The following is a 26,529-nucleotide window of genomic DNA, read 5'->3' on the forward strand; positions in this document are numbered from 1 at the left end:
CCTTGTTTTTCTCCCCCTTTGCCTTCTATTCTGTCGTCCTATTGCGCCTCCTTTTCCATCTTATTTCCTTCTCTGACTTTTTCTGCCTCTGGACCCTCACTCATCCTTGTTCATCATCTCCTCTTTTCCCTTAATCTATCATTTTACATGCCCTTGTGCATGCTCCTCTCCTCCCACCCTAAGCCTATAGCTCCTTTTTTCTCGCCTCTCAGTTCACCTTTAGTTACTCAAGCTCTCTTTCTGCCGTACTTCATTTCAATCTTGGCACAAGATCACTCCTCCTTCTGGAGAGCAGAGCAACAAAACATCAATTGCAGTCAAAACTGATGGGATGGTTGAATGGGAGATCAATGGTCAGGCTGACCCTGGATGTCAGCTTCAAAACAGCGGGTGAGACAAGGAGAGAGAAAGAAACAAACAGAAAAAAACTAAACTGTGAAGATGAGGTACTGGCATTGTTCTAGACTAGAAAGTAAATTTAAAGATGAAAAGGAGAAGACAAAAGAAGACCTTATAATGAGATCTGGGGGAGGAATGGCAAAATGCTGATGATATCACAATGGCCTAGAGAGTATGTCCCATTCTTATCCCTACTATCTCCCAGTCTTTACTCCGGACTGACGAGTCTTGCCTTTGGCTACTTCCAGCATCATTAGCTGATGCCCAGTGTTCTGTAGTGTTCAACCAAGACTTTAACGACTAGCTCATTTAGATAAACCTGTCACTGTGGTGGCTCTGCAAATGTTATGTTATATGACTAACATTACCCTTATTGCAAAAAGAACAGCTCGTGGGCTAAAGTCTGCATTGCTTTGCTTCGGCAAGCTGCCCGGGCCAAGTTTAGCAAGTCATTTTCTGTGTTCTGTGCAATATTATGGCTGAAAATGGTAACATACCCCACGAGGGACTTCTTTTTCTGTAGTATTTGCATCTAAGCACATTTGAGGTTGATGCTATCATCATATCGGGTTGCTTTGTGTCTCGGTAATTTGTGGAAATCTCATGCAGCGCGACAGAGCCCCTCAGGGAAATTGCTCCGTCGTCCAATGAGGCTGAAATGAACAAAACACAACTCTGGAGTTCAGTTTAGGGTTGAACATCATGAACAGATAACACAGCACAGGAAATCAAATCACAAGTGTTTGATGGATGTGATAACTTCACTTCTCACATTGTAGAACTGTTGCTTTTCCTTGGTGATGTAGCTTTTTTTTTATTGTAACATCAGCCAAGAGTTTGTCATGCTTGGGGAGTAGAGTCAGTGATTGCAAATTATTCTCACAGCAGCAATGCAGAAATACATTCATTTGGGTACTTTGTGTCCCAGTATTTAATACAAGCACTATAAAGAGGAATTATAAAAAGAAGTATTCAAACCCTTTGCTTAACATAATTTTTATATTAACAATGAATCAACTAGTGACTAGTTTTAATGTGAAAGAAATCTCTCATTGTGATGAACCCACAGGGAATCGCAACTCTGCTCTGTAGTTACTCTCAGCTCTATGGAGTGTTTTAGCATGTTTTGGCAAATTGTTCTGGTTTTACAGCCAACAACTTTACTATTCTGGTTGACTTTTAACAATCTCACTGACCCTGATAAAATAGGCAGATGTTGTTAGAGAAAATGTTCTGCCAAACCCACCATACACAACCTGTCTATCATCAAATGGTAGACAGACAACATTACTGACTAGCTGGTGAATATAATGAAGTATTTTGTAACTAAAGAGTCAGATATTTCCCAAAAGAAGTGTGGAGACCAAACCAGAGCTAAAAAGAGAGTGAATATTATAGTTACATTTCCCAGGTGGCCACAAAAACAGCTCAAAATTCATGTTAATGTTGCTCTCAATCTGCTGGATTTGTAAATGGGAAATTGTTCAGTGACATGTTTCCAACAACTTTATGAGGTGATAATATGTCAGTGATGTGTTTATACTATAGCATGTGTGGCTGCCCCCAAGTTGCGTAAAAAAAGAAAGAAAATGCTATTTCAAGTAAAACTAGCAATACCACAACTTAAAAATACCCCATTACAAGTAAAAGTCCTGTATTCAAAAATGTACTCAAATGGAAGTACAATAGTAATAGCAAATTGTAGTGAAGTAGTAATGTAAAAGTACTCACTAAGCAGCAAAATATTATTATACATCATATTATTATTCCTGATTATAGAACTACTTTTACAATGTTGAGTTCTTCTAACTATTTTGCATATTCTTTGGTGGTTCAGTCTACAGCAATGCATTTTTATCTTTATCTTTTTAGCGCTTTGAGTTTCACTTATTATCATTATTATAAAGTAGCTATACTCCATAGCTCTAGCTGTTAAAGCAATGTTTTAAAGCAAAGTAAAAAGTACATCTGCAATGCAGTGATTTAGAGGTATACAGCATGTAGCATAAAATTTAGCTAAAAGTTAGTTCAAGTACAGCATCTCAAAGTTCTACATTAGTACAGTATTTGAGTTGATGTACTTTGTTACTTTACATCACTGTGAAGTTACAACACATGGACAGACACACCAAATACTGCTTAGGCTTTCTGCTTATACCAGTCTGTCTCAAAGAGTCACTATAAAAAGGTTGGCACTCTGTGTCATAATACTACCCCACATTACTGCTCACAACATTTTTCTGTTATGTACTGGGCATTTAAATTTTATCGTATATTCTATCCAAGAAGCCTTCAAAAGTCCAATTCAATATTGACTCCTTAAGCCCTGTTGGAGAAAGTAAATGACTGAATTTTAATGGAAAAAAACAAAAAAATGTATTAGGTGGTTGGGACTTTCTATTGTATGTAAATGTTTTCAGCATGTGTACAGATGGGAAATAGTGTTTAAAACAAACAAACAAAAAAACAAACAAGACAATGCTGTCCTTGGGCACAACGCCTTTATAACAGAAACATTTAATTTCAGTGGGTGCACAACGTAAAGTAATTATCTTTTGCTTCAATTGCGTTTTCCTTGCTGTTTATGTATTCATTTATTCATTTCAGCTGAGGGAGAAAAACAAATCACAGATCCTGATACCTGGCCAAGTAATCTGTGGAGTCTTCCAAAGGAGTAATTGGGGAAAGAGAGACAGCGGGCAATGGAAGAGACTGAGAAGCTGAAGCAAAAGGACGGAAAAATGAGCAAGCAGGGAGAGAACTAATAGAAATCTCAGGAGACGTGAGTCCCTGATGTGGCTATTGCTTGGGAATTTAGAGCCTGGAGAATTGAATGTGGCACAAGGTACCTTTGATGTGTGTGAAAGACAGAGTGACTTTTGGCTGATCTGTAGCCTCCATCATCCAGATGGAGAACATTACCATTAACATGAGAAATCTCAAATTTATGGTAAAATACTCTGGGCACAGTAGTAGGCTGAATGTAGCACTTATTTTCATCTTTCCACCAGCAACATTTTCAAAAAGGATGCCCACAAAATTGTAATTGCAATAACATTCCAAAAACGTATCCCTCGAGTAGCAAACATTCACTGCCTGTAGGCTTGAAAAGTAGCTCTGAAAAGTTTGAAGTTTGCTCCTTTGCAAAAATCATCAGCTATATTCAGCTCTGATTCACAACAGTCAAAATGGATTCCAATGGGAGAAGAGGAAACAAAAAAAGGGAAGAAAGACAAATAAAAATGCATAATCACACAGCATAATCCACTTATCTGCTATTGTCGCATATGATCATACATCTAATAAAAGTCAAACAAGAGTCTATAGCCATGCTAGCATTGTTAAGGCGTTTCACAAAAAAATGACAAATGTGAATGTTATGGTAGCACTAGAGGAAAGGTCATTGGATCATCTAAAGTCGTAGGATTCATCGTCTGGGAACCATGAATGTCTCTATCAAATTTAACAGTAGTCCATCCAATAAATGTCAAGATATTTCATTAAAAATAAAAATATCAACCCACTGGTCGCCCTAGAGAAAAAGTCAGGGGATCACCAAAGTCAGTAGGATTCATCCTCTGGGGAGCATAGATATATACTACATTTCATGGCGATCCATCTGATAATTGAGACATTCTGTCTGGACCGAGGTGGTGGAAAGACGACCAGCCGTCTGATCGACTGACAGACTAACTGTCAAAGCCAAGTGTAAATTCAAGCATGCGCTATACAAAACGCAATATGAAACTCCTTCTTGGGGGAAGAGATGAACTTGAAAATAAATGCCTAACATACACCAAGGAAATGACACACTAAACTCCTAACCACAAGCAATCAAAATCAAAGGAAAACAAAGCAGCAGTGTCAAGTATAGTCTACAAGAAAACAAAAGTAATTTACCAGAGATTATTAGGTTACCCAGCTACCTTTGGCCTTGGTATGCTTTTGCCAATATTACAAAGCTGGCTCAATTTTGACTACGGTAAATCACCATTTTAATTTGTGCTGCACGGCAAGTCTGCTTTGGAACAAGTTCACCTCAGAGGATCAGATTGAAACATGTCAAAATCCCACTGGTGGAAAAAATATGCAGATCCTCTCCAAGTAGATCCACTCAAGTGGTACCACAATGTAAAAATACCATGTTACAAGTATTACCAGCACAATGTACTAAAAGTATGGTAAAGGTAGTCACCATGCATTATTTCAGTGTTAGATAATGGAGCCCACAAGGTCCTGAAATAAGTTTTGCGATGTTAGCCTGCTAGCCAAACTGTTTTTAGCAGGTTATGCTAGTTCTGGCATTTTTAGTCATCACCAAACACCACCACCATCTGGACTCAGATTTGCATCTAGCCCAAAAGAAGTGAGAGATGGATGCGATCAGATTTGTAATCAGGCAACCAGAGATGCATAAATTTGGCTAAGTGTAAACAACAGTGTATTAAAACTGGATTTTGTCTGGATTGGAGACATGTGTAAACATGTGAGACATGTGATTGGAGACATGTGTAAATTGCCTGAGAAACCTACCAAGTGCCTTTTACATTAACTTAAATGTAATGTTTAATTATTTTAATCTGAGCACGTAGCATTCATACTGAATTGAATTCTTTTGCTTTAAGAAGGGTGGTCACTGGTAATCATGTTTCTGTTTTGTCTTTTTCTGTGCAACTATTGCTTAGTATAATGTAGGAATTGGTTGAATTTGCTTTTATTTCTGCAAAAACACGATTCATGGACTGTTTAATGCTCTTCTAAATGGAGTTCGTCAGGAAACAAGAGACTAAGGAAAGGATGATGCTATTTTAAAAGGGAAAGGAGTGTTTGTACTTGTTAGAATAGCCATCCACGCAATGCTTTTGTGAAATTCAAATGCATGTTTAAAAACACAGATTAAGAGAAAAAAAAAAAACAGAATATGCATTTGAGGCAGAAACAATTGGAGTACAATTCATTCTGTGCCTAAGACTGAGTGGGACATGTCCCCATGTATCAGCCCCAAATCTGTGCCTCTGAGGGAAAAAGTGACAGACAGAGAGAGAGAGAGGAGAAGGAGGAGAACCAGGCAGAGAGAAAGAGAAAAAGCCTCTCCTCTCTGCTCCTCTTCTGCCAGCGAGAAGCAGCTTTATTACATAACAGTCTCAGGGCTTGGCAGCTCACATGCTTTTAAGGAAGAAGCGCACGTTCCCCTGCACCTGAAATCTCGTGGCAGGGTGGGAGAAGACAGGGATGAGGTGGAGGCTTGAGAGCAGAGGCAGCAAGAGAAGAAGAGAAAGGGTGAGAAGAAAAGCAATAGGGAACAAAATACAGATGTCAGTTGAGAGATGTTTGGACTGGCCTTTTCTTGGTGACTTGAAGACAGGCATTAGCCAATTATTATAACTCACACTGATAATAATTACCACAGCTACCTTTGCTTTTATAAATGTGCTTTTTTGGATTGAATATTTTGAGCTTGCAACTGTTGGACTGCAAGGTAATGCCTGGATCTTCAAGCTAGTTTCAACCATAACATAAATACCTACAGACAGATTAGTAGTGACGGCTGTGGCTCAAGAGGTAGAGTGGGTCGTCCACTAATCAGAATGTTGGCGGTTCGATTCCAGGCTCCTCCAGTCCATGTATCAAAGTGTCCTTGGGCAAGATACTTAATCCAAAACTACTCCCGATGGCTGTGCCATCAGTGTGTGTGAATGATTAATTCTTACTGATGCACAGGTTGGCACCTTGCATGGCAGCCTCTGCCACCAGCGTATGAATGTGTGTGTGAATAGGTGAATGTGGCTTGAAGGGTATAAGCACTTTGAGTGGTTTGAAGACTAGAAAGGTGCTGTATAAGTGCAGTAAATTTACCATATGTATTTATTATATTATATTGTATTTTAATAGTGAATTTCAATGTCACTGATTAACAGTAAAAAAAAAAAAAAAAACAGTAATATGAGATTGGATATGGAGTTAGGAAAGTTAGGAATATGGGGAAAATACTGCAGGGTTATGGGTTGGGTTGTTTGAGTTAGGGTTCAAAGTCAGGGTAATTGTCCTGTTGCAGAGGCGAGGGCTCTGACGTGCAGAATATTAAACCCAACACCTAGCAAACTTAAAAAAGTGATGGACCTGCATGAGTTGCTTCATACACTGTTATACATTTATGAGAATATACTATACTCATGCATTTTATTAAACTAGAGATTACAAACTATGTGTCACCTGTAATGATTCTCCTCACCTAGATATTATAGGATGTTAGGCAGGTGGATGAGCATATGCGGAAAGAGTGGAGATACTGTACTGAAAAATTATACCAAACACCTAATTTAAAACATTTGTAACATCCCGTCAAATGGAGTGGAAATTTAATCATTTACTAGTAGAATATTAAGGTCACTAATACAGGCCCGGGGAAAGATGTAGTGTATAAACTCTGCCCTGGCATGTTTCAGGCTTTTCTTGTCCCAAATGACACCACTATTTTATGGTCAATGACTTTTACATTCTGTATATTTTATGTTGCCTGTCAACATAGCTGATTTATTTATTAATTAATTCCATCTTTTTTTTTGTATTCATCCGTCCAATGAGACTTTTCCAGCAAATCTTGACATCTTTTCACACGTCACATTAAATACTGGTTTCTGTAAACACAAAAGTGACACACATTCATAAACTGACGCATTTTATGATCTCTACTTTTACTACTTGATGATGTACAGTGCACTCGAAGCTCATACTTAATGCTCTGACAGATACCTATGTTTTCAATGAGTTAATAAATCCTTGTAATTGCCTTGAAAAACTGCATAAAGTGTCCGTGTCTGGTAATCCACATCACAAGGACAGAGGTATAGCCACGACTTTCATTTGTTTTCTTTTTATTTAAAGACTAATGCAGAGAATCAGATTCTACAGGGCCATATCATAACCAAAAGAAAACATTTACAGAAGGTTCACCATTTCATCTACATCCATCAGAACCCTTTCAGTATCAGTATCATTGAACTACCATCACATTCCTGTGTACTGCATGTGGATGTTTGTGTGCGTTTTGTAAGTGTGTGTTTGTTGATGTCCATATGTATACTGTCCCTCTCTAATTACTCTTATCCTAATCAACTTTTGTGCTTTAGAAAATTAGTTTATTTTTTACATTTCAGTGAAAATCAGAACATATTTTGCTTGATAAAAATACAAGAAAAAACTCCAATAGGTATCTAGGAATAACCAAAGACTCAATGTTGAAAAGCAAGTGCTGCTGAGAACTGCAATGGACCTTGCATCAAACATAATGAAATAAATGACTGATGTGTCTACAAATGTGATATATACATGTATGCTCTGCATATGAGTGTGAAGGTAAAAGTTGGAAGCTCATGATTGCACTGTGCCTCATATTTCACATTCTCTCCTTGGAGCATTAAATGTAGCAAAACCAGACCTGGCTCAAAAGCATTTGAAAAAGGTCTACTGTGTAGCATTTGTTTGATCCTGCTTGGAGTACAAGATAGGGGATTATTAAATATATTCCTATCAGAAAAGTTTACAAAATTCACTTTTACTTTGAAAGTCAAAACTTTCTGATACTCCCTGTAATATCTTTAAACTTTGGAAAGCAAAAGATAAACAAAATGATCCATTTAGCAAAATAACATTTTCACCTGCCTCCATTTTTGTAATGACAAACAAGCTCGAGGAATGAACAGAAATATTATTAATAACAAGGTGATCTTGTTACAGTTTTGCTCCTGGTTTTTCAGTTCAATCACTTTATTGCATGTCTCTGGAGAAAAAGTGCAATCCACAATGAAAGCCATTTTCCCTTCAACCACTGACAAATCCAAAGCGCAAACAAAAGAGATAATCCGCTGTTTTCTTTGATGTCACCCTGTATAGCCATGGTTTAATAAAAAAGCTAATGGGTGTGCAGCTGATATAAAAGCTAAGCTTTTTTTTTTATTTATTTATTTTTATAATAGCTTGTAAATCTGAAACACAATGGTCGGGAGAGAAGGTCAATGATGTGGTTCAAAGCTGTCCTTGCATAGCACGAAGCTGACTACATAAATGTAATGTTATTGTTCTTCTAAATGTGCAAAATGCATAACAATAGGTTGATAATACAAAACAATATTCATCATCATCTTAGCTAATATCTTCATTAATAGAATCAAATACTGTATGCATTATGTATTTTACATATGTATATATATATTTTCTTCATGATAATAAACATAAATACAGTAGTTTAGAATTCAGATATCTTTATACAACTCTTCATCCTGAACTTTGCAGTTCCTTGACCCTCTGCTTGTAGGTTAAGTGGTTGTGAACATTAGTCTGCCATTAGGGGATAGGTTCAGTATTGGTCATAATGATAATGCAAATAATAACAATAGCAACAACCACCGATGTCTCTTTCTATTCCCTCTGGTGATAGCATGATATCTTCACCCCAGTGCACAAACACACAGACAAGTCTGCAGGGATCTCACATGCCTTTCGGCCTGTTCAGTGCCCAGTAAAACATATTCAAAAAAAGCACACCCAGAGCCTATAATGCAATACAATGCACCCCCACTCCCCGACAAGAACTGTGGAGATTTTATGAAACGAGGTCAGAGTGGGAGGCAAAAGGCTTCACAAACCAAGATGGACACACAATACAATGCCTGTTATATCTTTGACCAAATCTAAATAATTCCTAGATTTACGTGTACAGCATACAGATGAAACTACAAGTAGGAGGGGTCAATGTAAAGCTACAATGGAAATCACCCCCAGACTGAGTGTCATGTTCAGGTCCTAAGAAAAGCCCTTGCTAATTAATATTGCTACATTAACATAATTTAAAATGGACTGTTCAGAAACTGTAACGTGCCACATCAGAGAAGAAGCATTTCCCCCTAATAAAATGTGTGTTTTTAGAAGTTGAAAGGAAAAAAAAAAAAAAAAAAAGGAGCAAGCAATGTTCAAGACAAAAACAAAAGCATTCTTTTCACATTTGCGTTAGTTTCTGTTGGTTTTTCTCGGAAGAGGGATTGACATCATGCTACAAAAATATATTCATCTTCATCACTATCGTAGAACTACAAGACAAGTCCTCTGTGCGAAACACAGCGCCGGCTAAAGTAAGATTACAATGCCACTTCATCTCAACGTCTCCTTTCTCTTTTTGTCTCTTTCTGTCTCTGTCCCTGTCTCTCGCTGTTGCTCACCAACAAGCAGCAACAAATGAGTCCAAACGGGCATGTGATACTGAAGGCAGTGTAGCTGGTACTTTCTGAGTGTTATGTCTCAATTTTCAACTGAAGGGAGATGGAGACTATGGCAAAACAGGGTTAGGGGACACAGTGGGATGGAATATACAGACGCGCCATCAATCAACAAAGTAGTAGCCATCACAGCTCCGACTCTGCAAACGGAAAAGGCACTTCTCCTCCTTCTCAATGTGCCCCATCCCTCTTTAGGTGAAGCTAACTTTACTTTGCTATAAATGGCATTTTGGCAGACGAGGCCCCACCATAAATAATCAAAAAACCCAAAAACAAAACAAACAAAAAAGGTAAATAATGAGTGTTTAATTCTAAATGTAAAATGTAATCCAGGATTCAATTTGATGATTTTTACATTCTTACTCATGACTATCCAATATCAGTTTACACCGTTGATGTTGTTGTTGCTGTTGTTGTCGTCAGTGTGTACACAAACACACAGTTGAATAATATTTTACTTCAGTGTGAAAGCAGCTTTGAATGGAACGCTAACTTGGCAGGAAACAGTCACTTAAGCGTGAATTTGACCAGTATATACTCTTTTTTTTTTTGTAGAAAGTATCAGAAACAGAAACAAAAATAAATTAAATAAAAAAAAATACTTTTCCATGTATTCAATAAACATACCCTTTAGTTACACTTTGCAAAGCTTAAACATAATATTGACATCTCTAACACTTGATAATATTTACAATGCTGTGAAAGGAAATTAACATTATTTTCAATGTTGAGCACAGAGATGACTGAAATTTTTTGTATTTTTTTTTCTTGATCCCTAAATAAACGGTGTGTCCACTGAGACGTGTTTTATTGCTATTGCAGAAACCCTAACATATTTTGAAGAATGACATAATTAATCTGATAAAACATCTACAGAGAATGGAAGATATTTTGACAGAGACTGAGCGTAGCATTTCACCGCTGATAACAAATAAACTAAGCCATCAGTCAATGTTGATCCGTATTTTGAATAAACAAACATAAATAATAAGATGCCCTGCCCATGCATATACACAAGTGCCTTTTTTACCATGTCTGTGATTTCATGTTTAAATAAAATAGAAAAAAAAATAAATAAATAAAATAAGAAAACAAACATAGAAACAAAAGCCCCTAACAAGTTTGGGCTATGTGCAGTTGTAGAATAGCATTCTCTTGGCTATATACTGTATTTATAGTAGCATTTTCTTAGTAGCATCCTCCCAGACCTGAACACCCTTTCAAAAGTCTGTATCGTTATCATTCTTTTTTTCTCTATTTTGTTTTTTCAAAATCTTCAAAATTTAGGTAAACATAGAAGCAATGCAACAACAGGGAATTCAAACCAGCATGGACACCATGTTTGTCTGAAAATAAACACCTTTTTTTTTTTTTTTGGAGGAATAAGAAAGAAAAAGAAATAATTACAGATATAATTTAAAAGGAATGAAACATGGATTAGTGTGGATTGATCCCCTGCAATTTGGGCTTCTTATTCAAGTAGGTTGCCCAGTAGACCAAGTTAAAGGTTCCAAAGAGCAGAGGGAAGGCTATTCTGGCAATCCTGTCTATCTTGCTCACGCTGTTAAAGGTCTTCTTGGCCTCTGGAGGCTTGGGCTTTGGCTCCTCCTTGGGCTCAGTTGGGGGTGGTGGGGCGCTTTTGGCAATAGTGGCCAATCCAGGGTCCCTGGCAATATTGGGGGCAAAGGCTGTAGCAGTGGCGGCTGGGTAAGCTGTAGTGTTGTTCTTCTTCAGAAGTGACTCCTTCTTCTTCTTTTGCTGTTTTTGGTTGTTGGGGAAAGTAAAAAAAAGGATACAGAGTTCAGGTTACGGACATCATCAGCGCTTGGACTGTGACATTCATTACTGTGAACAATGCTTGTTTAAAGATACATTTTATATCTTTTACACAGTCACTGATGTGAATGTGACCGCCTTGTGAATATTCAGTAAAATTAAGAATATTGAGTTGAAAAATATGAATTCCTGACAGTTATTCCTGTTAAATTCAGCTATCCATGAAGTAATATTAGTCTCTATTTTTTTTTCAAAAACAGCTGGAGATTGCAGAATACCATGCTGCTAACTGCAACATAGAGACAAGTGGAGCAGAAAGCACAAGATGAACACTAAACTATTAATGTTCATGTCATGTTACACAAATTGAATTTTCTATGAGATGAGCTGGCAACAACAACTAAATGTTCCCTGCCTGGTTCTGCTCTCTCAACAGTTATGTACTAACTGCCCTTGTACAAAAATGTATGATTCTTTAAAACAAGAGATTGATGAAATGGGGATCGTTTATGTTTCATGTGCCATATTGTCACCTCAAAAACTGTATTAGGTCAAAGCTTTTGTCTATTTTCTCTATTGTTCTATTAATGCAGGGACTCCTTAGGAGCATAACTAATTTAAGACAGGCTTCAAATACCTTCTCTGGCACCACACTTTTTCCATCCCAGGCATATCCCCTCTTGGTGAAGTAGTTTACTGTGGCAAACTCAATGAGGGCAGAGAAGACAAAGGCATAGCAGACAGCAATGAACCAGTCCATAGCGGTGGCGTAGGCCACTTTAGGGAGAGAGTTCCTGGCGCTGATACTGAGTGTGGTCATGGTCAGGACAGTAGTCACTCCTGTAGGGAGACACACAGACAAGATCGAGATGTGACATCTAATCAAATATCAGATCATTCAGTTGCTATCATTACTCATTTGTGTAACATAAATATATGAAAAGAAAATATTTGAAGTATATTGATATTATTAATTATATCAAAAAAGAAGAGTGAAACACTCTATAAAATAAAAAATAAAGTACCTCCTTCATGAATTTCATATATTAGAAAATTGTGAGTCATGACCATTGCATTCTATATATGGACTATATTTGCTGATATGGAGCAATTTAAAGATGTCATCATATAGGGACACAACATGGAAAGTTATTTTTTTTTATATACATATATATTAAATAAGCGATCAGTTCATTCACATTGATCTATCTGAGCAGCTGATACAGTCTTGCAGCTTGTTCTTTTAATAGACTCAAAAAGGTAGAGATCTACACAGATGCAGCTAGAAGATGCAGTTGACCTCAGGGATACTGCTGCTGACTAACAGTATGCAAGAAAAATAGGTTTTCTCCCTAAATTTGACGTGCACACCAACGCAAAAGCAGTTACAATAAAATTAACAATGAAAAACATGTAACATGCATGTCAGCCCTCGAAAAATCACTGAAAGCTCAGATGAGAATCCGTACAGAGAACGAGAGGAACTGGGTCAGGGTATATCTAATGATGCAGTGCTCATCACAGAACAGGCTACTGCAGATGTTTACACACCAAATAACATCAGCCCAAGCAGCAAACAATCCACTGATTCAGCCTGGGCTATCATGAGGGGAGCTGTAGAACAGCTGGCTTGTACAGGAATTATAAAAGATGCAGAGAGGACCCTCCCACACACATGCTGTATGTAGAGAGACATGTTTTTGTACAAACACACATGTGCACACACAAAGACACACATGTTTAAAAGAAAATGTAAAACCATCATTGACTGACTAACTCTCAGACTAATCCTTAGGAAAGTCAAAGAAAATCTTTTGATTAAAATATGAGAAAATAAGGCCATGTGGGGTAGAGCAAATAACAGGAACAGCAATGGTGGGTTATAGGGTTGCAATTTGTCTTCCGGCAAGTTAAGCATCTGTTCCTCTTTGCCAATGTAATTTTATTTTGTTTGGTATATATTGTTATGATGTTTAATACTTTTTTTTCCACTTCATAGTCACTTCAGTGTGTTTGAAACTAATGTATTATCAAATCCATGCAGCGACTCTCCAGCCTCTTTGTACCTCGGCAGTTGCTTTATGTTGACTTCAAAACACACAAATGAAAATAAAGTACCTCTGATAAAGCTGCTAAATGCTGTTAACTGGTTTTTAACTTTATATGACTCACAATTTTTAAAGGCTATTGCAGTTACAAAAATATTTAATAATATATATATAATGATATTTAATATTGAATATTTAGTTAATATGTAAAAGAAAGGAGACCTGCATTAGTAAGAGGGAATGGTGGCCACAAGGTGACTAAAGAATAATGATAGAATATTTTCTTGGTAAAATCATCAAACCAAAGCTTCAAAAATGACTATTTTGTTTACTCAACACCTTTCTGACACATTCTATAGCAACAATGGCTATTTATATACATTAACCTTCATACATTTAGTATTTGGATTGGATTGCATCATATTGTACAGTGTTCCTGTTATTTTGTCCATGCCCTCTGAGATGCAAAAGCAGCTGGTACTGAGTTATTACATGTGTCCTGCAATGTTACTCTTTCCCCTCAGAATTATGAATTCTTCTTCTTCTTCCTCCTCAATTCTGATGAAGTGCTAAGTGATGAATCACAAACTCCTCATTCTCCCACTCGCCTTTCTCTTGCTTTTGGCATTGCTGACTTGGTGCTGTGACATGAAGCATAAAGGATGATTATTATGTTCTCATTAGTCAGAGCCAAATAAATGATTGGTCATTAGCCATAACTGAACAAGACACCTCTGATGGATTTACTGGATCTGCATCGTAGGTACACAGGGTGCGTGGTCATACATTTCTCATCTTAATTATGACTTGAAAGGGAATAACAAATAAGTGGGTCAACGTTATTTATTTTGCTGTAAATTATTGTTATTTCTGAGGAATATATTGCATGTTCTTTCATCAAATGTCCCAGATAAGTAATTTGTTGAATTGGACATACATGAATAATCAACAGTAACTCCTGCCTAATTGTCACACATGGTGTGATTGCACTTGACAATTTGAAGGAAAAAAAAAAAAAAAAAAAAAAAAACTACCTACAGTTAAACACAGACACTGAGATGTACAATATGAAAGCCATCTTTATACTAAGTGTATTAATACAGTTGTGTGATGTCATAAATCCACACATGACCACGTTATGCACTGTACCCACTGCTAAGTAGGGAAATTGAATGCTTTGTGGGAATGCATGGCAGTAGGAGATATGAAAATCTTAATTTTTTTTACCAGGTTTTCACAACCTTCCAACTCAATTATGTTCATATACAGCTAATTTGTATATGCGAAAAATGTTTTTGTGGAGCCTGTGCTGCACTTTTAAGGACAAGTCCACAAAACATTCATTTTAAATGTTGGTGCAAATGTTCACCTGCCACATTTGTTATTTGTTTTCCCTAAGGGAATATAAAATATGTACATGGTGCTGGACATGTGCTGGACCGCACATGAGCAAAAATCGATGCAGGAAAAAAACACATTTTGTTATTGTTGTGACCCTTTGTTTTCCTTGAAATATCTGCTGAAGGCAAGTTCAGCATAATTAAGGTGCTGATGTTTAGGCAATTACAGTATAAGCACTTGGTTAAGATTAGGGAAACACTGTCATGATAAATAAAAAAGTGAATGCTAAAAGAACGAGATGAGGCTCCAATCAAAAGTCAAAAGACTTAAGTTATCCTCCATGCAACATCTCACTGTTGCATGCAAAAATAAGGTGTAGAATGAATACATACAGTGCGTCACATTCAGGTGTAATTTGACTGGAAACACCAGCTTGGTGTCACAGTTAAAAACTATAACAAGTTAAGAACAGTGTCTTGAGGTTCCCAGCGGTGTATGACTCTAGCACTAAGGTGTCACTTATGCTTATGAGGTGGGTGCCAGAACATTCTCCACTGGAGAACAGCCAGTGCAAAGTGATTTAGCCAGCAATCATGTACAGCCCCTCAGCTGGAGCTGGAGCACAAAAGAGTGGCACCTCACATCCTTTCCTCAAGATGGAGGGAAGGGAGATGAATAAGTGTTCAAAGGGACAGTTGTGGTTACGGGTAACAACTGCATAATCATAATACATTCATTGGAGGAGGATGAAGGCCTATATGCATATCTGGAGATACATGGGGTACAATGGTTGGAAGGGATGAAGGCAGGTAAGGGATGGTGGATAGAACGGTGGGTGGCAACAGAGTCTTGTCAATCTGTCAGGTAGTTTGTTTGCCAGTAAATCAGTTACTTTTGTGGGGGAGGATAAAGGCAGCACCACTGGGTATTACACAAGTCCTCACAAAAACGCCCCGATGCTTGGAATCATATATACTTTACTGTGTTTGACAAGCTCTGTTGTCATGGAAACAAGTCTTCCAACTCCTCCAATGTCTTACTACCACAAGAGAAAATGAAAAGAAAAAAAATAAGAACATTTGGTGTAAAAAATTGGAACAATGCATGACTTTTACCGTCATAAAGCGTTGCATTGTTGCTTGCATGCACTAATGTGTTTGAGGGTTGCATGTGTGTCTTTGTTTACCATCATCTGCATGTGTAAAGGTGTTTGTGTGTAACTGTGCTAACAAGGTGAGCAGGTATGCATTTTCAACGTCCAGCAAGTGTTTCTGTTTAGTTATAGCCCTATTTAGGAATCATTTAGAACACTAGCAAGTTGATTCATTAGAACATGACTCCAGAGCTGGTTTTAAATGACTCCATTTGACATGTTGTAACTAATAGACTTGAGGCTTTGAAGGCTGTTAATGAACAAAGTCACTGATCTGGAAAGTTCTAACTGGATTAATAGTGGTGTAACTCAATTCTTGAGAGTCCCTTCCACTCAATTTAGCTCAGTGTGCACAAGCACTGACACTTGATTTATATGATCTTCTAATAAGGTTTTTGCTTCTGTTTGCAGACAGACAGACACACACACACACACACACACACAGGGAACAGGGCAATATCGAAATGTAGAAAAAAAAATGTCAAGATATAAAGAAAGATGGTGCAAGAAAGCAAATTGGAGGAAACTAAGTTAGAGATTTAAGGTGATGAATGACAAGGCAAGACGGACTATTTCAAGGTGGAAGAGCTATCACTGCTGCCTCAGGCAAGAAAAGGTTTGACTGCACACAGGCAAACAGTCCAAATGGGCATTTTTGGAAAATGCGGAGCAGATAATGTCCACTTATTTGATCAGTTTCTGATACAACAAGGTAAACTTATAGAATTCAGAGTTAAGGTCTCTCAGTCTAATCTGTCTGATAGACTTTTAGTGCTTGACTGCCTGTAAGAAGCTGGAGATTAGAAAATAAATTGCTCCTGGCATGACAAAAAATAAATTGGCTTTTTAAACTCAACTTTGTCCCTTAAGGTCAAATAATTTTTCAGCATAAAGTGCAAAGTAATTGTGTATTATTTTTTATTAATATTTATCAATCAATTAGTCAGACTTTATTTATATAGCACTTTTCATGCAAACAAAATGTAACACAAAGTGCTTCACACAATAAAACAATAACTACACACAAAGCGATAAATGACTTTGTAATCAATCACTCACTAGCTACCAGCACTCAATAAAAACAGGAACTGAGGAAACGCTATCATAAATCTCATCAATTTGCAATGAGGGAACACCAGAGGCAGGATCAAAAATAAATAAAAACTCAAAATAGCAAAATAAGGTAATAATGGAAAAGTGAGGTATGAAATAAATAAATAAATAAATGAATAAAAACTCCAAACAAAGAGAGGATAAGTATTGATGTAAGTAAAACCAAAAATAAAACAATCCAGAAAATAAAGAATAAAATAAAAGGATTTCCCGAGAAGTAAAACAGACTAAAATACTTAAACAAATAGACAAATAAATAAAATTCAATTCAAAGCCAGACTGAAAAGTTGCTCTTGAATTTGCTTCAAAAAATATCAACATTCTCTGCTGCCCTCAGGTCTTCAGGAAGGCTGTTCCAGAGACATGGATCATAGTAATAAAAGGATGCCTCACTGTGGGTTTTTGTTCTGACATAAGGTAATTAAAAGGCCACAAACAGAAGACCTGAGGGTTCATAGGCTAAAAGCAAATCTGATTAATAGGTAGGACCAAGACCATTAAGAGCTTTATAAACCAATAAAATGATCTTAAAATCAATTCTGAAGCAGACAGGTAGTCACTGCAGAGACTTTAAAATTGGTGTAATGTGTGCACTCTTTCTGGTCCTAGTCAACACATGTACGGTTCTTCAAATGATAAAATTCATTCTTAGTTATGTTTTCTAATGTGAGGTTCAAAACTAAGATCTGAATCAAAGATAACTCCTAGCATTTTTTACTTGTTGACAGGGGTTTAAAGGTGGGGTCAGCGATTCTAATCCAATACACTTTTTGTCAAATTCAGTGAATATCTCCTCACGGTCCACTAGCTGTCTCTTCTCTGTGTGCGCTGAAAAAAAAATCCGGTGTCCGTATACAGCACTGGCTCTTGTAAATGGGCATGTAAACATAGTGGTTCAGAGTGAGCCACACAACACTATTCCAGCCAATCAGCAGGGGACATTCATGCTCGTGCACAGGACAGGGGGAAGTCCTAAGAGCAGCTGTCTGTGTGCGGACATGACATTCTCCCGTCCCAGCATGGGATGAATGTTGGGGGAGAGCTGGCAAACTGGACTGAGAGAGGCAGTGGCCAATTCACATGGAAAGTGTTTTCTCACGCAACAGAAATGCTTCCATTTTATTAAATGTATCAATACACACTGAATCAGAGACAGTCTCACAGAGACCCCGCCTGTTTTTTTTTACATTCTGAGTCTGTTTCTGTCATGTTTAGTGAAGAGTAATCTGAGTAGGCAACTGTTTAAATCACACAAATATCGCGCTGTATATGTGTTTTGAACTTATTAATTTAATCAATTAATCAATAAATACAAACACTGGCGATTTGTTCCCGTGGAGCTGACATGCAAATTATTTTGGTTCAGTAAATTTCTGCTGTCAGTCACCCTGGTGAAGGCCAGGTTTGTCCGGCCACTGTCCTCTCAGCTCTCCAGGAGCTGCAGCTGACAGATGGCTGCTTCTGTGGACAGACACGCAGAACACAGGTCAAGTGAGAAGTGATGAGGTCGCAGAGAGGCAAAGAGTAGGGATGGACTGTTGTGCTCACATGAGGCGATTTCTTTTTTTTGTCCGCTTGTGATAAAGTGTGAGAGGAACAGAAGTGATGCTACAGCTGACACTCTGGATTCCACCATATTTCTCTTTTGGTCAGTGCCTTGGCTATGCGTGTCCATGAATTTGGGGTGCGTAGCTTCTGAAGGAGCATGAAAGGAGGCGTGTATGTGTTTGGGTGTTTAGTACAAATATCAACAATCTTTCTCCAGAATGACTGACTCTACCTTTAATGCCAGTACTTGCAGTTTTGCATATAGTTTGTCTCTCTAAGCTTCAGTAACAATAACCAAGACTTTAGTTTTGTCCTGGTTGAGCTGTAGAAATTTCTTAGCCATCCATAACTTGATATCTAAAATACAGTTAAGAAGGGCATCTATTGGCCCTGAGTCATCAGGAGACACCGCAATGTAAAACCGTGTGTCATCAGTATAGCTATGGAAATTTATGCCATGCCTCCTGATGACGTTTCCAAGTGGCAGCATGTAGAGGCTAAAAAGTGTAGGACCTAAAATTGAACCTCCTCACATAAAAACAAAGGTTCTGGGGTATTAAGATTCATAGGCTGACATTAACATAAATTTGATCAAATGGTGTCTATTTTATCTATGAAGTGGACTGCAAATTCTTCACATTTCAAGTTGGTGGACATACTGCTAGACTCCATAAAAACAGGATTAATTAAATGGTCAATGGTTGAAAAGAAGATTTTGGGGTTATTCGGGATGTCGGTTATCAATTGTGAGAACTGTGCTTGTCTTGCATGTTTTATAGCCTTATTGTAAATTTCAGCTGTTCACGGAAAATTTGATAATTGACCATTCATTTATTCTTTCTCTGTCTTCTTTCTGCTGTCCGACAGTTTCTCTTTAATTGTTTGATTTCCTCATTTTTCTAGGGAGGTGTCAGATTAGAAGTGATCTTTCACAGTTTTATTTTTATCTTTCTGACATTTTATTTGCTCTGTTGCTGACTGGTAGTACTAACTTCAACACTTGATTGACAACCCTTGAATGACGGGCTTCAGCTAATCTGACCATTCTCAAACCGGTGAGTAAAACGTACTGCTCAGCCATTGGATCACAGCCAAGCCCCAGACAAATCTCTGTGGAGGAGAGTGAGCCTTCAGAAACAATGGCTGTGCTCTCTCTCTCTCTCTCTCTCTCCCTCTCTCTACTCTCATGCTCACTGGTTGCAGGCAGAGATTAGCTTCTGACAATGTTTTGACTGAGTATGCAACCAATCTAACATGACAACCAAAATGTGGGATGAGGTCAAAAGGACATAGTGAAGTGGGACGCCTGCTCACTCAAAGAATACACAATCCTTTAAATGTGATTCAAATCGTATACCTAGTCAAAAGAGGGCTTTGCAATTTTTGTTGTTAATGTGCTACAAACTCTCCATCAGAATACACAACTACACCTGAGCAAAGTAGAGACAATAATTGTCACACATTAGCAGCAAAGATACAAAGATGTTTCTGGACTCCGTTCACTGGCAACGTTTTTTTTTCGATCAAGACAGTCTTACATGCTTATGCTGCACTAAACATAACCATAAGATGTTTTTGCCTGTAATTAATATTGTAGGGGAAACAGATGAAATACACTGACAGTGAATGTTTTGCAGATGAACATTTTGCATTGGCACTGAACAGTTTGAAGACATGTTCAATATACATGTTTCCTCATTATGCTGATAATAAATAGCATTTGGATGTCATTTTTGATATAAAAAAAATCATATTGCCATAATAGAAATAATGCAAATAAAAATGTAATAAATGTAATTTTTAGAAGATGTAGTAGCTCTCATGTATATCACAGATCATTTTAGTTGTAGTTTATATGCTCACTTACTGTATAGGAACATATAGATCATCAGTTGGATCTTATACTAATAAATTAATGAGCGTACCAGTCTCGTGTAAGTTGTAAATACTGTTGATGAGTGAGCATGATTGTTGTTGTCAAACAACTCTTCATATTCCCTAAACCAGTCCCAGGAGCGAACCTGTCTTTGTTGGATGTCTATCATCATCTCCACTGTGCAGCGGCTACTCATTTATTCATGCCTTATCAATAACTGAAGCCTTAGGGGGGGTCTGACTCAGAAACACATTACCTCTAGCATCATTACGTCACCTCTGATTTACATAAATGAAAAGATAAATTGACATATTGACTGGCAGGTGAGTTAAATGACTGTGCCATCACCACAGCTGTGAGAATTGTGACACACACACACACACACACACACTCACACATACAGTGTTGTCAGCTAGTATTCATGAATTTATGAGCACCCACTGGCACACAACCAACATGTGCACATATAGCGAAGAAACACATACATTGACACACGCTCACACTTGTGTACATACACAACCAAACTACAATACACACACCCACATACACACTAGGTGTTATTGCTTAATGAGCAGATACATTAAACAGCGTCTTGGGAGAACCAATAAATATCCAGCCAATCGTTCTTAAAGAGGAGAGAAGAAAGTGAGCTAATCTTCTGAGCGCTGCTGTCCCTGACAGCTTAGAGAGAGAGAGGGGGCGGGGGTGGGGTGGGTAAGAGAGAGCACCATATCAGCACTATCAGTGCCTGTTTCCTTTTGGTTTTCATCTGAACTGCAAATAAATCGCCAACAGTTTTCCACTACACCAAACTGGCTATAAACTAATCAGCCTCTTAATCGGCACAGTGATAAATAAGATAACTCTACCCACTGCTGTGTTTTTAAATTGCCTATTCATCTACAGGGCAGGCTTTAGGAAAAAAGATTTAGTGCAGAGGCTGTGCTTCATAGTCACATAATGTAATTTAAACAATGTTTTCAATGCTGCCTTTGCTCAAGTTAATGGGGTTTATGTGTCAGCTTTGGACATCTGTGTTGGAAACATAAACCTGATCATGTCTGTAGTAATAAGAGAGCAAATATAGTATTACGATAGTTGTTTATTTATTCTTAGCATTGGTGCACTGTTTGATACATTGTGATTCTGCTCTAAAATGAAAATAAAGGGAAACCAAGTTGTGTATCGGGAGGAATGACTGTATTCATGCAGTATAGTCATTCCTCCCACAGTAAATATGAATAATTAGTAAATAATTGAATATAAACATTGTATTTTATTTTAATGATTTGGGGGTTTTGTATTCCTAGATCCCTTTTCAGACAAGGGATATGTAACATTACTGGCTTCATCCGTGTATCTGTTTAGGTAATGGCTTTTTTGTAATTTTTATGTAAATGTTCCTTACAGCTTTATTCAGACATGACAGGACATTAACAGAAAGAGACAAAGCTTGCGTGATATTTGGCACCTGGTGAGTGAGAGGGAGTGGTGGTACAAACAGCAATTAATTTTAAAGTCATGATATGAGTGGGGAGAGTTTTTTTCTGTTCGCTCACATACCGCATCAGTGATGGATGGATTTAAATATTTTGTCTTTAAAATCATAATCAGTGACCGCCATGGGCATGAGTGATGCTTGTCCCTGATTTGCACCCTGAATAATTTTTTATTTAAATCAAATCAATCATTTATTAGAGAATTCTGCAGCCTACTTTATGATTTTTTGCAGTGCACAAGGAATGGCAAGACGTGAAGCTGGGAGTCTCAATAATTCCTATTTTCCCAGATATTATATATAAAACATTTTGCTGAATATTCATTCGTTCACATGTGCAATTGGAGGTAAATGAAAATCAAAAATATAAGGGGGCAGCGCTGGTCTGATTATCCTTTTGGTTGTATGGTTGAGTTTTGGCTCATTCACAATTTTGTGGTTTGTTAAACCAATTTTATTTTCTTGATACCTAAGAGATGATAAACTAACTGATACATGTATTACAGTACTCTTAATAAGAAAGAACAAGACATGCATTTACAGTAATATCTCTCTTTTTTACTTAACCTTGTGCTGTTGTAGCCTTTACTTTAATGTGACTGCATTCAGTGCCGTGTTGCAAATGTTACAGAAATGTTACTAGCGTGACCTAGTAAGATTGCTGTCATGACTTTTATGTAAAAGTGACTCGGGCGCTTATTCAGCCACGATACAGACATGTAAAATTACAAGCGCGTCAAAAAGGGGCCTGCAGTACATCCAGTGTTTATCGGCATTCTGAAACTGCTCCTGTCAAGCCTTCAGCTGCCTGCCTCAAAACACATCATACTCATTGAATGTACAAAGCACAATTTACAAGCGCAGCTTTCAAAATAATCAGTAAATACAACAGTATAAAGTCACAACAAGAAAAATTGAACCAGAAGTGTTGAGACACATTTCGCCCTGTACACAGTGAACATTGCATGCACTGTGACCTTACCAGACATTAACCTTTATGTAACATTAACATCCTATGCATTATTACAGAGTTTAAATTGATTATCACCAGGTAGCTTGTTGTTGCATATGATTCACTAAGATAAAGATATAAAGTATTTAAGCAATATAAGAACCTTTGTGACAAGACAGCTGAATGTACTCTTTCATCCTAATAGCACTAGACACGTGTACAATGGTTTGATATACTACATAAATCTTTGACTTAGATGATAGTGAAAGGATTAAGATGGCAATGAAAGATCATGATTGTCTGCTATGTCTTTTTAATGATTCATTTACAGCGATATTGACATTGTAACCTCTTTGAAGAACAGGCTCATTCATCTGCTATCTCAGATGATGCATATTAATCACACGAATGACCTACCTATACTGTGGTGCTGTGTTGGTCTGTGACTTCAAAGCATGTATATGTGTTTATTGAACTGCGTATGTTTGTGTGTGTGTGCATGTATCCATACGCAGCATGCATGTAATCGCATGAAGCAGAACCTGCAATGATAGCATGAGGGACACACATGCCCTAGATAGTTGTTCGAATCTAATCTAGGCCATCCTCATTTCCCCTCGACACATGACAAGCACTGCAGGTAGCTAGCTGTGGCATGCGCACACACACACACACACACACAGATACCAAAACATTGCAGGAATGTTAGAAAAACCTGCTGGAGACTGCAGAGCTGTAAAATCTGGTGCCTGTATAATGTTTCTGGGAAAGCTCTTTAAGTAGTGGGCCAGAGGAGACACTGACATCCATGAGAAGAGAGAGAGAGAGAGGAGAGAGCAGAAGCGAGAGTTAGAGCATGTGAGAGAGAGAGAGAGAGAGAAGAAGAAGAAGAAGAAAAAGAAGAAGAAAGAGTGTAGGGTGAGGTAACTCAAGGACATTCTGCCTGCTGCTGTGCTTTGCTGATACAGAGCATGCTGCAGACTAGCAAGAGCTTTCCTTTTGGGCAGCATTATGTAAGACCTTAGTGTGACAGACAGACAGATACACACCAGATACACACACATACACAGAAACATACAAACACACATATACACATGCCCAGACACATGCACATAACACACACAGCCAATGTGTGTGAGTGCACACACAAACACGGACAGGCGCAAACACACACACACACACGCTTGTAGACACACATTCAGAGCACGTAAATCTAAATTCACACTGAGCCTTGTGCTTCAAATTCTACTGCAGCCAGCCACAGCTGATTAAAGTTCTTGTTCACCTCATTGGTGCAGAGGCCGAATAGAATAGAATAGAAATATTGTACAATGTATTTTGGATAGAATATGTAATAGTTCAATTAATCTTTTAACATTTAATATCCTTCAAAGAAATGGTTCGACATTTTGGCAAATATGCTTATAGCTTTCTTGCAGAGAGTTTGATGAGAAGATCGATATCACTCTGTCGTCACTATGAGGTTGCCAGGCAACCAGCAGAGACTCTTGCAAGTTAATGTACCCGGCCACTGTGTGCCAAGAAATAGTTACACCATGTTGAACTACAACTTGTCCTTTTTCCATTTCTGTTTTTGCACAAATTAAATAATTTAGATAAGTGTTAATTAGTGAGATTTAGAGATGTTGTGGGGCCATTTTTGAGCTTTCAGCAAGAAATATTCCCCAAAATGTTGAACTATTCCCTTAAATGAATGATTATTTTTTTGTCCGTATCAGAGAATCTGTCTCCAGTGATGTAAAGCGTAGAGTCTAGACATCACACTCTTCACTTTACTTTGATTGTTAATCAGAAAGTCATCAAAGTCAATCAAAATACTGTAATACCATGAGTAAAAACAACGGGACGCCAACCTTTTTTGGAAGCAGCCTCCCTCACACAGAAATCATATCTTGTATAGCAAATTAAAATGCATTGTTCACATAGTAGCAAATACAGCAGAGATATGTTTTCAATCTTGGTGGAAAGAAATAAAGCTGCAGTCAAGGGTCATTGACTGCTGCTGCTGAAGCTGTATGTGGCTGAACTCTGTGTCTTACAGTTGCTTTTATTGAGTCCAAAGCCAAATGGAACAGACATCATTTAGTAAAATCGCTATAAAATGTTAAATTGTGACATAATTATGATATTAAGAGGCTTGCCATGTATTTGTTCCATTTTGAGGGACTTTTTTTCATTTTATTTTATCAGTTCAGTATTTTTTAAACAGCCCAGTTTGTTTAGTACCTTGCCCAAAGGCACTGTAATTTTGAGGGGCCAAATGTCTCATCATCATATCTTTCACAATGATTTTCCAAGAACAGATTTAATTCATTTCAATTTCATTTCTATTTGTTTAGAGGAGAAGAGAGCAGACGACTCACCAAACACAGTTCTGGCAGGGACGGACTCTCTGTTGAGCCAGAAAGACACCTGGGAGAGGATGACTGTCATGATGCAGGGTAGATATGTCTGGATCACAAAGTAACCAATTTTCCTCTTCAGGTGGAAGTGGGTTGTCATCACAACATACTCTCCTGTGGTTGGTAGATAGAGGACATTAAGAAGTCAGGGAGAATTAAGCTTTATTTAAATTTACTTAAGAAGTATATGTTAGGGGCATCTGTTGTAACTACCCCTATAATGTTCTACAGAAATAAGTAAGTGGATCAAATAAAATAGTAATGAAATGGATTTTTAATGTGTCAGCATAGCTTATTGAAACAAGCCTGGTAGGTGCAGTCACATGTGAGAGTGTTGCCAATAAAGCAAAGCATGGATTGGGGGTTACGGCTGTCTTAAGAATTACTTTCTGCCTGCAGCAAGCGTGACTGCAAACAGGTCACCCATTTTATGCTGTCACTAATTTTTGCCAGTATCAATGGACCAAAAGGAGGAAGTGGAAAAAAGACGTAATGGCCAGTAGGGAAATTATGAATCTAGGACATGGCCTGTCATTTGTAAAGCGACAACTGATGCCACCAAAGATGCAGATGAAGTGATGCAGCTGTAAATTGTTTCAAGATAAGTGAGACTGATGGTTTTTTTGTGAGTGAGCAGTAAGAAAGTCCTACTTAAATCATTGTAACCAGACTTTAATTAGGTAATACAATGCCACAAATTAATGATTTCAAAATACAAAACCTCCCTTTACAATTTTATTTATTCATTTTTTTTTATTTTGCAACAAACAGTGTAATTAAGAGCAAAATGTTACCAAACAGAAACCCACCTGTGCTTGACTGCACCACACCAGAATCCACACTCTGCCCCATCAGATCGTACTGGTTTAACCTGGACCCATCCTCTGCCACCACCACAGACTGGGCAGCCCCTCTGGTCCACACATATACCACCTCTGCTCTAGTGTAGGCATCTGACAGGGACGAACAGAGGGAGAATTTAGAAGTTATTTTGCTGCTGGTTGTCTGCCATCAAGTGTCGCCCTGCGGGTTGTATTTTTGGAGCTGTTAGGAATGCCAGGTGAAAAAAAAAAAGACAAATCTGAAACGAGGTCTCCCACTAAAATCCTCTGGTTTTGTCTCACCTCATC

General features: G+C 37.8%; 1 protein-coding gene and 1 long non-coding RNA gene across 3 annotated transcripts in view; one reads left to right on the forward strand and one right to left on the reverse strand.

Moving 5' to 3' along the window:
- The window catches only part of LOC137195853 (uncharacterized), a 198,116-nt gene that overhangs the window by 129,346 nt on the left and 42,241 nt on the right, over nt 1–26,529 (forward strand). The window contains exon 6 of the long non-coding RNA XR_010931176.1: nt 25,337–25,438. This is a non-coding gene — a long non-coding RNA (uncharacterized lncRNA). The remainder of the gene's footprint in view (nt 1–25,336; nt 25,439–26,529) is intronic.
- The window catches only part of gabra1 (gamma-aminobutyric acid type A receptor subunit alpha1), a 32,402-nt gene continuing 13,130 nt past the window's right edge, over nt 7,258–26,529 (reverse strand). For both annotated transcript variants that reach the window (XM_067608509.1, XM_067608511.1), the window contains exons 7-10: nt 26,209–26,352; nt 25,361–25,513; nt 12,085–12,287; nt 7,258–11,429 (exon numbers count right to left, since the gene is read on the reverse strand). In XM_067608509.1, the coding sequence (XP_067464610.1) occupies nt 11,109–11,429; nt 12,085–12,287; nt 25,361–25,513; nt 26,209–26,352 (821 nt within the window). In that variant the 3' untranslated portion in view covers nt 7,258–11,108. The remainder of the gene's footprint in view (nt 11,430–12,084; nt 12,288–25,360; nt 25,514–26,208; nt 26,353–26,529) is intronic.

The sequence above is a fragment of the Thunnus thynnus genome, chromosome 13 (genome assembly GCF_963924715.1).
Source record: "Thunnus thynnus chromosome 13, fThuThy2.1, whole genome shotgun sequence".
Classification (NCBI taxonomy): domain Eukaryota; kingdom Metazoa; phylum Chordata; class Actinopteri; order Scombriformes; family Scombridae; genus Thunnus; species Thunnus thynnus.